Below are 15,013 nucleotides of genomic sequence, written 5' to 3' on the forward strand. Positions count from 1 at the left end.
CATAATAAATCACAGGAAGTAGAAAATTAGTGAAACTAGATGATAGCTGATATCAAGCTTATTGCTGCGTACAATATAGGGTTTGATTGAAGCCTCATTAAAGCGGGTATGACTTAATATTGTGACTGATTGAAATGTTATGACAGAAACATTGTTCCCCTGCTACATTTCGAATGCGTTGATGTAGAAAATAACAAACAGAAACCCTTGATGTACAGGGAACTAAAATTAAACCGGCCAGACAGTCGTAACTTAGACACATGTGTTATTACTTTCTGTAATTTAAAACTAACTAGATTGATGCCACCTTGAGGATTTGGACAGGCGCTGTTCTTTGACATTCACGACTGTTCTTAGTAGGATTGGATGTTGCCAAGATTTTCGTATGCAATATATAGAGAACCTCACCCAAATGTCTACTGATATCAAATATATCAAAACGAGTTGATAAAGTAACAAATATCCGAGGCTTACGTCTCCTTGTGGAACACAGATTTAGATGATAAATTGTGGTAAGTGAGTGTGAGTGAGTTAATATTTAACGCCATATCGTGACGAGAACATACGAGACATAAAAAAGATATATATATGCATATTATGAAGGACCTGTCGACGAAGGGCAGTACAACCACTAGACTTTCACAGTTAGCATTAAAACTAGCGTGGAAACTTAAAATATAATAGTATCACTATTTGGACAGTACAACATAAAAACAGGCCATAGATCGCCAACAACAAAAGGTAGATCACCATACTAGGGACCATGGGGACCTACAGTACCTCTGCTACCTGCATGGTCCCTAGCTGGATTTGCACCACAACCACCCATCAGCTGCTGGCGATTGTATGCAAGATTAGCCACAATTTTAAATGACACATATTCTACCGCTAAAATAGGAAAAGATTAAATCTTACTTCAACTGTTTTGGACCTTACGTATCCTCTCAGGAGGACAATAATTTTACGATACTTCAACCCCCTTCGAGGATACAGCCACTAACAATCTTAGTTACTAATTCAAATTCCAATCATAAGATATTTATCTATTTATAAGTCATGGAACAAATCTAATTCTTTTAAAAACGCAATGATCAAATGATAACTAATATTACTAAAAAGATCCTTCATAGTTCGTGATTTAAAATAGTAATCCCTTCTGATGGAACATTCAACACAGTCAAGCACGACATGCTTGACTGTGATTCTTTCATCAAAAGGGATACAAAACGGAGGATCTTCAACTTTAAGCAAATATTCATGTGTATATCTTGTGTGGCCAATACGACATCGTCGCATAATGACCTCTGCAAACCTGGACTAGCAACAGAAGTAGGTGTAACCAATGAAGGGTTTTATTTCATGTAATTTGTTGATACCTACTTGAGTGTCCCACCTCTTCTGCATCAGATCACGGATGTAAGATGTAGGGAATAAGAAGTGGTGTCACAGATTTGTTGAATGCTGCTGTAGCAGCAAGGTCATCAGTGTGTTACCAGATATTCTACATGGTTGGGTAACCAACAGAAGACGATGTCGTATTGGCCAGTAGGAAGATCATTATACAATTCAATAATTTCTGTTACAAGTGGATGTCTACAAGAAACATTTTTAATCGTCTGAAGGCAAGAAAGAGAGTCTGAATAGATTATATATTGTTTTCGTTTAGGGTGTTCTTGAATATATACTCATGGAAAAATTTAAGGGAACGCATGTTTCTTTGGGCAATTCAATATTTCTGTTTACTAACTTCAGCGTCGTGTATTATCGTTTTCGTGAAGAGCAGTTCACTCAAACTCATCATAATGCTTTCCGTGCATGTGCACTACATGCTCCTAAAGTGACATGCACTTAGATTTACACGTGACGTGTATGTGCACTGTCAAACACAACGGTTAAAAACATTGTTAACATGGCGAGACAGTACTTAACTTTGGCACAGAAATGGGAGGCAACTGGCATGGTTAATGGTGGAAGCTCATTAGGACAGGTTGCAACAACCTTTCACAAATCTGTTAGCATGATATCCAGACTTTGGAATCTCTATAGAGCGACTGGTGACGTCAAAATGAGGCGTGGTCGGGGACGGAAAAAGAAAACCACCCCACGGGATGACCGGACCCTACTCCTTATTGCTCTGCGAGACAGATTCAAATCCTCCTCCAAAATCAGTACGGAATTCAGGCGAAGAACAAACGTCAGAATTTGTTCACGTACAGTGCGTAATCGTCTTAAATCGGCTGGTCTAAAAAGCCGCAGTCCATTGGCTAGAATCAACATGACTGAGCAACACAAGCGCTTGAGACTGCAGTGGGCACGGAACCTTGGAGGAAGAACCGTACGTCAATGGAGAAACACCATGTTTAGTGATGAGAGCAGGTACACACTTGACCATAATGACGGTCGAATTCGAGTTTTGAGACGCGTCGGGGAACGTCACAGTGCCTGCACCATTAAACAGCATGATCATTTTGGAGGGGCTCTGTTATGGTGTGGGGCGGGTTTCCCTTTAACCACAAAACAGATCTTGTGCGTCTTGATGGCAGGATAACAGGTGTACGATATCGTGATGAGATCTTGAACCCGACTGTGATCCCTTTTGCGCGTACAGCAGGTCGAATGTTCGAGTTCCAGCATGACAATGCCCGCCCTCACATCGCTCATGTTTGTCGGGACAGACTGAGGGCTGCAGGTGTCCGGGTGTTGCAATGGCCGGGTAAAAGTCCTGATCTTAACCCCATCGAACATCTTTGGGATGTTCTTGGCCGCAATGTTCGGGACAGACCTGTTCAACCCAACAATTTGGATGAACTTTTCGTGGCTCTCCAGGAAGAATGGCGTAGAATTCCGATTGGTACCATCCGTACACTGCATTCGCAGCATGCCACGACGATGCCAGGCAGTTCTCCAGAGACATGGGGGACACACTCGATATTGATTTTCATCACTTGACATAAGCCTTTTCATCTGTATGAACTTTTCTCTTACTGTTTCAAAGATTAAAAGTCACGGCTATTTCATGCGTTCCCTTAAATTTTTCCATGAGTATATTTAAGAGCCGTTAATATGGCGTTTGCTTCAGCTGTATAAATAGAGCTGTTATCTGGCAGTCTAGAAACGATTGTTCTGGATCCAGTGACAGTGGCACAAGCCACTCCGCCACCGTCCTTGGACCCATCTGTAAATAAAGATTTGCAATTGCTATATTTAGCTTTTAATTGATTATTTTCCTGTTTATATTGCAATTCGTTAGTTTCTGATTTTTTTAAAATGTAGTTAATGTTAGGTCATGTTGTGGCCTAACTAATTGCCAGGGAGGAGAAGAAAGAAACCAGGAAGGCTCTACATTATCCAGCTCATTGCCGGCAGCAAAAATAAGTGGTTTTATTCTTAAACCAAGAAGCGGAACTAGAGAAGAATTCTCATTGTATAGATCATCATAGAGAAGATTGAAAACAGAGTTATATGCAGGGTTTGACTCATTGTTTGGTTACATCCACATGTTGTCAACAGGGGAAGTTCGAAAGGAGTTAAGACAAAGTCGTAGACCCTGATGATGGGCAGAATCTAATAGTTTTAAGTTACTTTTGCAGGCTCCGCCATATACAACTGAGCCATAATCAAGTTTCGAGCGGATAGGTGATCTATATATGCGTAGAAGGGTAGCTTGATCACCTCCCCACTTTGACTTTCAGTCAACTTTGATGGGAGTGCCATTTACAAATAGTTCTGGGGCCTTATGTGGTTTATATTTACGGCAACAATGTATGCAATTAGTTTTTGATTGAGAGAAGTTAAAGCCGTTTTCAAGACACCATTTATCTATTTTGTTTAAACATAACTACAGTTGGTGTTCAATGGTATGCATATTTTTCCCATGACAAGAAATATTAAAATCGTCCACAAATAACGACCCATCACTTGAATCGGTTAAAACTTTTGATAAACAGTTAATCTTGACACCAAATAAAGTCACAGACGAAATACCGTCTTGTGGAACATCCTGATCCTGATTGTAATGATCAGACAGGTCAGAACCCACGCGGACTTGAAATTGTCTGTCATTTAATAATTTACCTATAAATTGAGGTAAATGACCTCGTAATCCAAAGTCATGTAGATCTTTTAAGATACCGCATTTCCAGGTTGTGCCATATGCTTTTTAAGAGCGTTTTAAATAAATGATTCCAGACGCACTAAGTGATCAACGGTACTTCTGTTTTTACGGAAACCACACTGAATATCTGTAATAAGGTTATTGGTTTCCAGGTACCAAACAAGTCGATTATTTATCATGCGCTCCATGGTTTTGTAAACGCAGCTAGTAAGCGAAATAGGTCGATAGTTTGAAAGAGTGAGTGAGTGAGTTAATGTTTAACGTCACATCGGCAATATTTCAGCCATATCGTGACGAGAACAGATTGGAAATTGAAATGGGAAATACGATAAAAACTAATACTAAGGACAGTAAAACAACTAGAATATCACAGCTACTGATAAAACTGGTGTGGAACGGTAAAACTGATAGAACTATTTGGACAAGACAAGATAAAACACGGGCTATACACATCACCAGCAGCTGAAGGTAGATCACCATGCCAGAGTCCATGGGGACTTACAGTACCTTTGCTACCTGCATGGACCCTGGCTGGATTTACACCATCGCTTCAGACAGTGGCGATGATAGGAAGATGTAGCCAGAATCTAAAACAACAAACACACTACGACGAAAAAGTATGGTTCAGCAGAATCGACTTTGAAAGTTTTTGGGACTTACGTACCCTGTTGGGAGGACAATAATTTTACGCTACTTCAACCTCCCTCGAGGGCACAGCCACTAACGATCGCAGTTGCTAATTTACAATACCATGCATAAAAGATATATTATCTATGTACAGAACATATTCAGAATTTATGTAGCAATTCTATTTCCTTTAAAAACTAACGTTATAAAAAGATCCTTTACAGTTTTCTCATTGAAATATTTATCCCATGTGATGGCAAAATCAACACAATCAAGCAAGACATGCTTAACAGTGATTCTCTCATCACAAGGTATACAAAACGGAGGATCCTCACCTTTTAACAAGTGTTCGTGAGTATATCGCGTATGGCCAATGCGACATCGTCGTATAACAACCTCTTCAAATCTGGACTGACAACCCATGTGGATATAACCGATATAGGGCTTTATTCCATGTAATTTATTGATACATACTTGGGTGTACCACGTCTTTTGCATTAGATCACGGATATATGATCTTATGACAGCCTTATAATCAGAATAGGGTATGAGAAGCGGTGTCACAGATTTGTTGAGTGCTACCTTGGCAGCATGATCAGCCAGAGTGTTCTAGAGATTCCAACATGGCTGGGTAACCAACAGAAGACGATGTCATATTGGCCAGTAGCAAGTTCATTATACAATTCAACAATGTCAGCTATAAGTGGATGTTGAGAAGATATATTTTTAATAGCCTGGAGGCATGAAAGAGAGTCTGAATAAATGATATATTGTTTATATTTAGAGTGTGTTTTAAAAGAGTTTAGGGTTGTTAATATGGCATGTGCTTCTGCTGTAAAAATGGAACTGCTATTTGGTAATCTAGAAGATATTGTTCTGGATCCAATGACAGTGACACAAACAACTGCGCCACCATCATTAGACCCATCTGTAAATAAGGATTTATATGTACTATACTTACTTTTCAATTGATTATATTCCTGTTTGTACTGTAAGTCATTAGTTTCTGATTTTTTATATTTACTTAATGTAAGGTCAACTTGTGGTCTAACCAGTTGCCAAGGAGGAGAAGAAAACAAGCGAGAAGGAGCTATATTATCCAGCTCAATGCCAGCAGCAGAAAGAAAAGGTTTAACTCTCAGTCCAAGAGGCGGAACAAGAGAAGACATCTTATTGTACAAATCCCCATACGGGGGATTGAAGACACAGTTATATGCAGGATTGGACTACAGTTTAGTGAGATACTGTAAAGATAATTTAATACGACGGTGGCCAAGAGGAGGTTCGTCTCCTTCAACGTATAGTCTGTCAACAGGAGAAGTTCGGAATGATCCAAAAGAAAGTCTTCTTCCACAAAGGTCATCATGGACTGACCATTCAAATTCACCCAATAGTTCAGGGTCTGTAATTGATAGATCAAGAGCCAAATATGTTCCCGTGCCTGGATGTAAATATGTGTTAGAACCGTCATTATATAAGCATAAATCATTATCTGAATAGAACTCTTCTAATAGTTTACCTTTAGTGTTAGTAGTTGTACCACCCCAGAATGGGTTGTGGCCATTTAAATCTCCCATAATAATACACGGTTTGGGGAGTTGATCATATAGTGTTTGAAGGTCAGTCTTCTGAAGAGCTGCAGAAGGTGAGATATGCAAAGAGCATAATGTGAGTGTAACATGTAAAGTGAGTCGGATGGCAATTCTTTGAAGGTTAGAAGTGAGTGTAAATGGGCTATGGATGACATTGTTAGGGGTGGGGTGGGGGGTGGGGTGGAGGTGAGGTGAATACTGGGGATCTACCCCCGTACCTTTTTGGCTGTGTGCCCTAAAATGGACATTTTCGAACACGTCCATGTACTCAAGTGATCCATATTTGTTGTAAAGTATAATCTTATTTTCGGACCTCTTTTGGGGCTCTGCCACTTTGTTTCTGGGAAGAATCCGGCTTATGTTTACCTTTGCCTTCAGTAATTTGTTGCACTTTACAGAACAATTGAGACCTTGTGGTAGACTGAGATGACACATTATGATCACGATCTGGTTCTGGTTGACTTTGAGACGTGCCAGGGATGTGGCTCAGCAGTTTGGGTAGATATTGCAGGTGCAAAAGTCTGTGGGAAATCGGCGTTCACCCACTTCAAATCTGTATAACAGCCTGAACTTGATCTGGTTGCTTTATTCGTCGCCTCAGATGATGTCTTAGTTTTTGAAGCATATGTTTCTGTTTATTCAGATCTCTGGACAAGCTGTTTTGCTTCAGAAAAAACTAATATTTTGCGTGAATTTCAGTTTGTTTATCTCCATCTGCTGCTTCCATTGTGGACACTCTTTTGAAAAAGAGGAATGGTCTCCTAAACAGTTAGTACATTTCTTATAACTACTGTCACAATCTTCTGTTGTGTGTGTCTTCTCACCACAGTGAGCACACACAACAGACAATGTGCAAGTATTTACGCCATGCCCATACTTTTGGCACTTGAAACAGTGGATTCGGAATACACGTTTCCACTTTGATATGACAGTAACCAGCCTATATCGATTTAGGAGCAGTCGGAGTAGAGCAAGAAAACAAATAGGTTTTTGTTTGTTGGATCTCATTGTGTTTCCGGGTAGTGAAACGTTTTACATGTAACCACCTTGTTCTTTCATCTCTGAGGCAATATCAATTTCTAGCATATCAGCAAAAAGCCGGTCTCGGTCTCTCACTACGCCTTTGCTGGTGTTAAGCGTTCGGTGGGCAGAGACTGATACGGGAATGTCGACAAAAGATTTAGTTGACAGGAGGTTATTTGCCTGTTGTCTCTTACCACATTCAATAAGTTGAGAACCTGTACGCAACGTCTAACGTCTTTAACATCTCCTGCTGTGCCTTGTTTGCCTTTTGAAAACAGCAAAGGGGTTCAGCTTCAAAGGAGTCTTGTCAACAGTCTCAAGTACTAAAAACGTGACCAATAGTCAATAGATGTGGACGGTCTTTGTTCATTAACATCAGGATCCGTGTCAAGAGGACGTTTTTTTCTTAGTAATAGAGGTTTCGTAAGCCATGGTTAGTCTTTTAAGGTTCATCATCCGACTTCCCCACCCACCACGGAGTATCACAAGGACAATGCTAAAAACAAGTGGGTCTCCAACTTGCAGCACCAAGGATACTCGGATGAAATACTCCAGCAGAAGAGTTATAAATAGCTAATCCACCAGATTGGCCCATGAGCTAGCGCCTTCTGGGCATAAGACTCTAAGCAAAGAGCAAAACATCGTATTGCAAATCATTGGCATTTGATATGAACAAATGTGCCAAGTCCAAAAGTAAAACATTTTCAAATCAAATTTGTGCAGTGACGTACAAGTCCATACACAGGGTTTGGTGTGACCAGCTAATTGATAGAATCGGGCCGATTCTACCACCCGTTCCAAATTGATGCTTGTACGGGAAAGATGTAGTGTTGAAACAACACTATTCTAACTTCTTTGCGAGGCATTTAGAAGTTGGAGTAGTAAGGAAGGATGACAATATATGGATGGACAACTTTTTTATTTCTATGAGAGTGACATTTCGGAGTGGGTTCTAACACCGCTATCAAGCAAGTGGTTAGAATCTGGTACCGAAACGTCGCTCTCACAGCAATAAAAAAGCTGTTCATCCACATATTGTCATCCTTTATTCTATTCTTTCTAAGACTGTTTCGAGTAATTTGCTGAGAATAAAAGTTAAAGTTATTAACCGGTTATTTGAAGTATCTCATGTTGCTTTACCTTTACTCTTGTGAATGGAGAGTATGGTACATTAAAACCACAAGGCAGATATTCATAATGCACAGTAGTATTGTACAATGCCTATAGGTGATTCATAACAGATGTGGCGGCGTAGTGTAAGTTTTTCTTAACAATAACATCAGGTCCAGGACACTTTGTTTTTAGGCTTTTGCTATCTTTAAAACATTGACACCTTTACAGCAGTTGACTCTAGAAGTTTCAACGTACAACGTTCATGCAAATGTTGTAAGACTCTGTTTAGATATGACCTCTTTTAATTGAACGTCAGTGAAAACGTTCATGGGAGTGTAAACGATTTCAAAGCTCTTGTGAAACTGTGAACCTACGACCATGTTGAACAAGATGACGGTATCAAATTATCTGTGATTGAAACTGACGCACTTCTACGTCTATAAAATCCGGCATGTTTAAATTTCCTTCGATAGTTTAGGAACGTACGCACACTCTTGGAAGGACATTAATTTTATGGACTTTAACCCCTTTTGAGGATACAGCCACTAACGATCTGAATTCCTAACTCAAGCTTGTAACCATTCAAAGTTTATCTATTTACAACTCATTCAACAAATCTATATCTTTTAAAATGCAAAAACTAAATGAGAACTGATATTATTAAAAAGAACCTCCATAGTTCCTGATTTGAAAATTTTCCCCGTGTGTGTTGGTCATTCAGTTTTTACCAAATCAACGTTAAAAAGAAACTATCACGTGGTTCCTAAAAAAGGTATTGTCATCCAATCCAGTAGTAAGATCCTTTGCAAATATCATGCAAATACAAATGACCACAATACGAAAACAGAAAGAATTTATTTTCCTTTAGCATTAAAATACAGAAGAAAACCAGAAGAGGTTTGGTTTGGCTGTTGTTTTACACCGCACTCAACACTGTGCCAGCTGTATGATGGTGGGCTGTAAATAATCCATCCTGGACCAAATAATCCAGTAATTAATATCATGAACATCGATCCATGCGATTTGTGTACTATGACATGCGTCAACCTTGGCAACCTGTTCCGATAGTTATCTCATGCGTCAAGCATGGATTGCTATAGCGTAATTCAAACTCAGATCAACATGAGACCTTGGAAGAGGAATCCTATATATACGTAACGTACTTCTCACATATGTAGTGGAAATCATAAGACCAGGTCGCGTCCTCCCACTTATAAACCGATTCGTAAGTCGAAATGAGTGCTGAACATACGTGATCCATACAGTTAGGCTCATTGTCCGAACGCCAGTCAGTGAAGCCCACTCTAGTGCCATCAGGCCACACGTATTTTCCGCCTTCATACAACATCCCTATCCAGAAATTTCCGATCTTCTTCTCACCTGGCGGGTAGTCTGAAATTACACATTATAGAATGATTTTTACGATGGCTTTTAGCAGTTAAAGGCACTAAGCGTGGTACTCTGAAACATGGAATCAATCCTGACAGTTCTGGACATGATCCAAATTACTTGTGCCACCCTCTAGTAAAGAAAAGCCAATGTTTTACACAATCATTTGTGATTATAGTGAATGTACAATACATTACGCTATCTGCTCAAATTAAAGAATGTTTTCAGGAGTAATCGCAAGAGAGATATACAATTCAAAATTCGTATATGCCACCCTTTGGTGGGGAGAGAAAATCCATGGCTGTCGCCCAAAGTACAATATTGCACAGATTTTCAGTTATTTGTGTACGACGTCACTATTTGTTCCATTTAATTAAGTTATCGGTGATAATGATAGCAAGTATTAGACCCTAGACAATGTACATTGTTTTACGCTAGACAACGTATATTGATTTACAGGTACGAAGTTTTCAAAATATATCTAATATGTAAAAAGTTCCATATATATGTGTTTGTCTGAATGACCGTCTTGCAGAAATGCTATATGAAGTCAGTTTGCAACTAGTATTGGAAATATCCCAAATATACAATCAGTGACAGCTGCTTATAGTCGACAGCACAGTTTGGGCAACAGTAGTGGTGAATATAATTATACGTTCAGTTAGGCTCTACTAATGTATTGTGTTTTAAGATGTCAAATGATTATGTGCCACTTTCACCAAAGATAAACAAATTGTTTGATCATGCGAATGAGAGGCTGGAACACACGAAGGAACTACGGGGAAAAGTGGATGAGTTGGGTTTATGCCGCTTTTAGCAATGTTCCTGTAATGTAAAGGCGGTGGACATTAGAAATAGGCTGTACACATTGTACTCATGCGGAGAAACGAAACAGAGTATTCAGCGTGACAAGCGAACGCTTTATCCACTAGGCTACCCCACTGCGCCCGACTGGAAAAAGTATAAGTAGGACAACGATGGTCTATTCTCACGCTAAGCATTTGGTGCTTTATTTGATGTGTGGTCCCACCAACATTTGACCTTTATAGCATCAGTAGCCTACGCTGCCTTGCGTGATGTAACGTTAAAAAAACATGATTACTGAATCAGATACATTGTCTCCACTACTGAAGGCAATTTTGGATTTGATAGATTGCATACCGAATGATACAGTACTATTATTATGCGAAATGAAAGAAGGAAACATTCAGCAAACGCGTGACACATATTCATACATGTGATACGATCAAATACGAGAAACAACCCGGGTTCAAGGAGGCATTGATCTAATCAAGTGTCAATCCAACTCCGTTTGGTTCATTTTATCTCACTCATCATGCTGGCAGGGTCACGTTTTTCAAGTGTGCTCGGTGGCTGTTGATGACGGGGAATGCGCCGTCACAGGATATTCGAGATATCCATGTTCAATGAGTGACAAGTTTGGACTTGGTATGGGGTTAATGTTCCATTGTTTGAGTTCGAGGTACTCATTAACAATACGGGCACCGTGTACTCTTGACTTGCCATCCTGACGATCCTTGCCAAAACGTCAAACTTGGCACGCAAATGACACCACTTGTGCCTCCAGGACAGTGACTGTAAACGTGTTCTGCCAGTCACAGCTATCCCACTCTATACTATTGCTGAACCAACCCCTTTTTGGATGTTGTTTAACGATAACGGCACAAGGTCACACTGCTGTACTTATCAAGGTAGTCCAAAGTAAACTATGATTCACCCGGAAACATAACGCTTGACACCAAAGCCTTGAGGTAATATGGCGGCGACGGCAATAGAAGGTAAAACCTGGAAGTCGGGAATATAAGACTCCATATGTACAGAACGTTATGAATCATCTGTCCTCTCACTTCAACACCTGTAGCTCTGTAGCTCTGAAGTCCATCTCTTCATGCGAAATTCATAACACGTTGAAAATAGAAGAATACTTTTCTGACCCTATATACACTGAGTCGAAAAAACCTCACAATTCATTTTTGTAAATGATTATATGAATTGCTACGCTTGACAGTTACTGGTATTATCGACCCAAGAAAAAGCCTCAACCCAACACATTAAAGTCAATGGAGACATCGTGACCTCAATAGCGCTAAAACGCTTTTTGTTTTTCACGTGCCCCTTGTCACATGATCTTGTTCACATGTTCCCCGTAATAGTAGAAAGGGAAACATCACTTTGCAGCACTATTCAGAACAGCCAATTCTTATGCCTCACTTCTCTGTGGACTTGTAGCACACGAAACAAAACGACTATTCTCTGTTACGGAACAGATCAGTCTCCTGAACTAGTCAGTGTTATATTGAAAGAATATGGATTCCAGTTTTAATATATGTATCATTCCTTCCTTATTATAAATTAGTTAAACCTTTCTTTTGCGACATTGTGGTTGATCTGATGTAAGAGACTTATTTACTTGCAAATCATCACCGAAATTATGTTCTCTGAAACTTTGAAAATCCTCATATTATACAAACCATAAATAATAGACCACAAGTTAGAACACCCTTTGTGACACCCTTTTTGACAAATGCGACAAATGTGAATCTTCTAAGTACCAAAATATGGTGTGGCTGTTTAGTCGAACGAATAACTAAAGGTTCGAACGTATCTTATCAATTATTCTCCTCTTTGACAAAATACACCAGGTATGGAAGTTAAATGGTCTGTTGTGATTGTATGTGCGCAAGACATAGCATACTTTGAAATGTGTAGAATCACATGGTAACTCAACAAACACTTCTGCATTGGAAATGACGTCTCTACTTACATTCTTTTATTTTCTCCACCAGGAAGTTGTTCTCAGCTTCCGTATTGATAGAGACGAGGTCAGCACCAAGTTCACGACATCTATCAACAGCAGCATCCCATTTGACCTCCTCCAGCTTCAGTATGTAACAGTGCTCTTCAAAGTTCACAAAGCCACCAGTACACACTTCTACAAAATGACAACGTGATTGGAGAGGTATGAAAACTTATCAATATTTACATTAACATTCACATTAACATTCACATCACAACAGAATAAATTAAGACAGCTGCAGAAAATATATGGAGAGGCTAAAGTTTCATTACAAAAGTTAATAACGGATACGTGTACACAGATACGTCCAATGCGTTGTAATTAAATCACACAATGAGCTTGTATAGCTGACCATGGGCAGAGACACTCTTTAGTTTCATCATACCGTTGACAGTCGTTGTGGTTCACTTCACTTAAATGTTGAAGTCATTGAAAATAGAGGACAATGAGTGAATGAGCTTAGTTTTACATCGCACTCTATTCCAACTACATTTATATGGCGGCGCAATACAGAACAAAACCTGTGTTATTCTCATTATATACTCTGAGCGGCACAATAACAAACCACATTTCTCTAGAAATACATAATGAATTTTTCTGAATAATGCTTACTATCAACCCTTACGGAAGGTACCATATAATTTATTTACCACAAAATTGCATATTTAAATTACAATATTTAATTAAACAGTTTGAATGAATAATTACAACGTTGCATTATATAGACTGCCGAGCCCTTAGCGGACGGACAATATTTCAAGCCAAGCCCTAAGATCCGTCTTCCTTGGAGCGCTCCCAACGAATACTGTATAACTTGCGATTGAAATCAGTACGGCAAACACTACACCATCGCTTGCGACAGGATTCAGTGCTTGGAACAATTATTTCTGTTCTATGTATAGCAAATGGTAAATGATGTAAGCTGTTCGCCTCGTAGTTTCAAGTATCGATTTCAGGCAAGTCGTGAGTGATAATAACTCTTTCATTGAATCAATAGGAAACTATAGTGAGTGCATATGCCAGTATATAACAAAAGCTACAATACTGTCGAAAGGTGTGACACCATGCCTTGGCAGGAAGTAGGGGAAACCCATTAAGCTTTCAGTTTCGCTAGGAGGTAAAAAAGTAAACAAACTTTTCAGAGACAGACATCTTATCAACGCACCACGTACACCACTTCTCCTGACCTCCCCTAAACTCAACACATAACACGAAAGTGTACACCGCAGCAGTAGCACTTGATTTTAACTGTTTCAAAAGGCCGATAAATCACGGTAGATAATTTTCACCGTCATCTTGTAACAAAAACAACAGTTAGTGTTTGTTTCTGGCTGGGTGTTTTGTTTGAAATTGAATATCGTAAACATGCAAATTTCACTCCATACACCAATCATCGCTGAATAGCTATTACTAGTATACAAACAACTATGACCACAAGCAACTCTCAAAACATTATTGGACGATTGTATTTTCCTCTTTGTGTTCGATCTTAAATTAAAAATATTTTCCTGTACTGCTTACATATAACCCCGCCGTAAGCATTTCGGTTGTACAATAAACATACAATGTATACTTTACTTTGTCTTGCTGTAGTCGTCGTCGTCGTAGTCGGTGTCGTGGCAGTGGTTGTGTTTGCATCTGTGATGGGGGTGCATTGTACGAGTGCTGCCTCGAGTTTCTGAATTTTCTCATATGACACATCAACCTTCTCCTCTGTCACCCGCTGACGTGCCCTCTCCACAGCTATCTCCTTCTTCAGAAGCTCGTGTTCCTTGAACTGACTCTTAAATTCTTCTTTTATCTCTTCCTTCAACTCATTTATCACTTCCGACCGTACACGTTTTGCGTTCTCTTTTAACTTCAGAAAACACGTATCTGTATCGTTTCCTTTATGCTGTATGACATGAAGCTTCACAAACATCATCTGGCATAAAACGGCAGCTACAGCAAGGAGCTTAGCTCTCTTCATCGTGACTACTGTATGTAGTTCTGATGTGAATATCTGAACTTACTAGCTCAGGTCATTGTAACCTGGTTTGAGTGAGTGACATATCTAATAGTAGGAAGTAGTAAATTAGTTAACCTAGATGATAGCACGTGTCGAGCCTATTGTCGGAGGTAATATATCTTTGACTAATGCCCACTTAATGTCGCTCGGGCACGAAATTGTAATTGTTGAAAATGGAACCACTGAAACACTGTTTTTCTATTATCACGTAAATGTCGAGGTTCTCTCGTTGATGTGTAAGATAAAATAGAAACGACAAAATAGTCAAGAACTTTGTCCAGAAATCGCTATTAAGAGAGATTTGTTATCACTATCCCTGTGACTATCGT

At 39.4% G+C, this 15,013-nt stretch overlaps 1 protein-coding gene across 1 annotated transcript; it reads right to left on the reverse strand.

Moving 5' to 3' along the window:
* Nucleotides 1-9,305: 9,305 nt before the first annotated feature.
* LOC137273020 (C-type lectin domain family 4 member M-like) lies at nt 9,306-14,677 on the reverse strand. Its single transcript, XM_067805461.1, has 3 exons — nt 14,255-14,677; nt 12,644-12,811; nt 9,306-9,861 (listed from the first exon to the last, which is right to left on the reverse strand). Exons 1-3 carry the CDS (start codon nt 14,643-14,645, stop codon nt 9,614-9,616), a joined length of 807 nt encoding a protein of 268 aa, XP_067661562.1. The 5' UTR covers nt 14,646-14,677; the 3' UTR covers nt 9,306-9,613.
* Nucleotides 14,678-15,013: the final 336 nt, after the last annotated feature.

This window comes from Haliotis asinina, chromosome 2, assembly GCF_037392515.1.
Source record: "Haliotis asinina isolate JCU_RB_2024 chromosome 2, JCU_Hal_asi_v2, whole genome shotgun sequence".
Lineage (NCBI taxonomy): Eukaryota > Metazoa > Mollusca > Gastropoda > Lepetellida > Haliotidae > Haliotis > Haliotis asinina.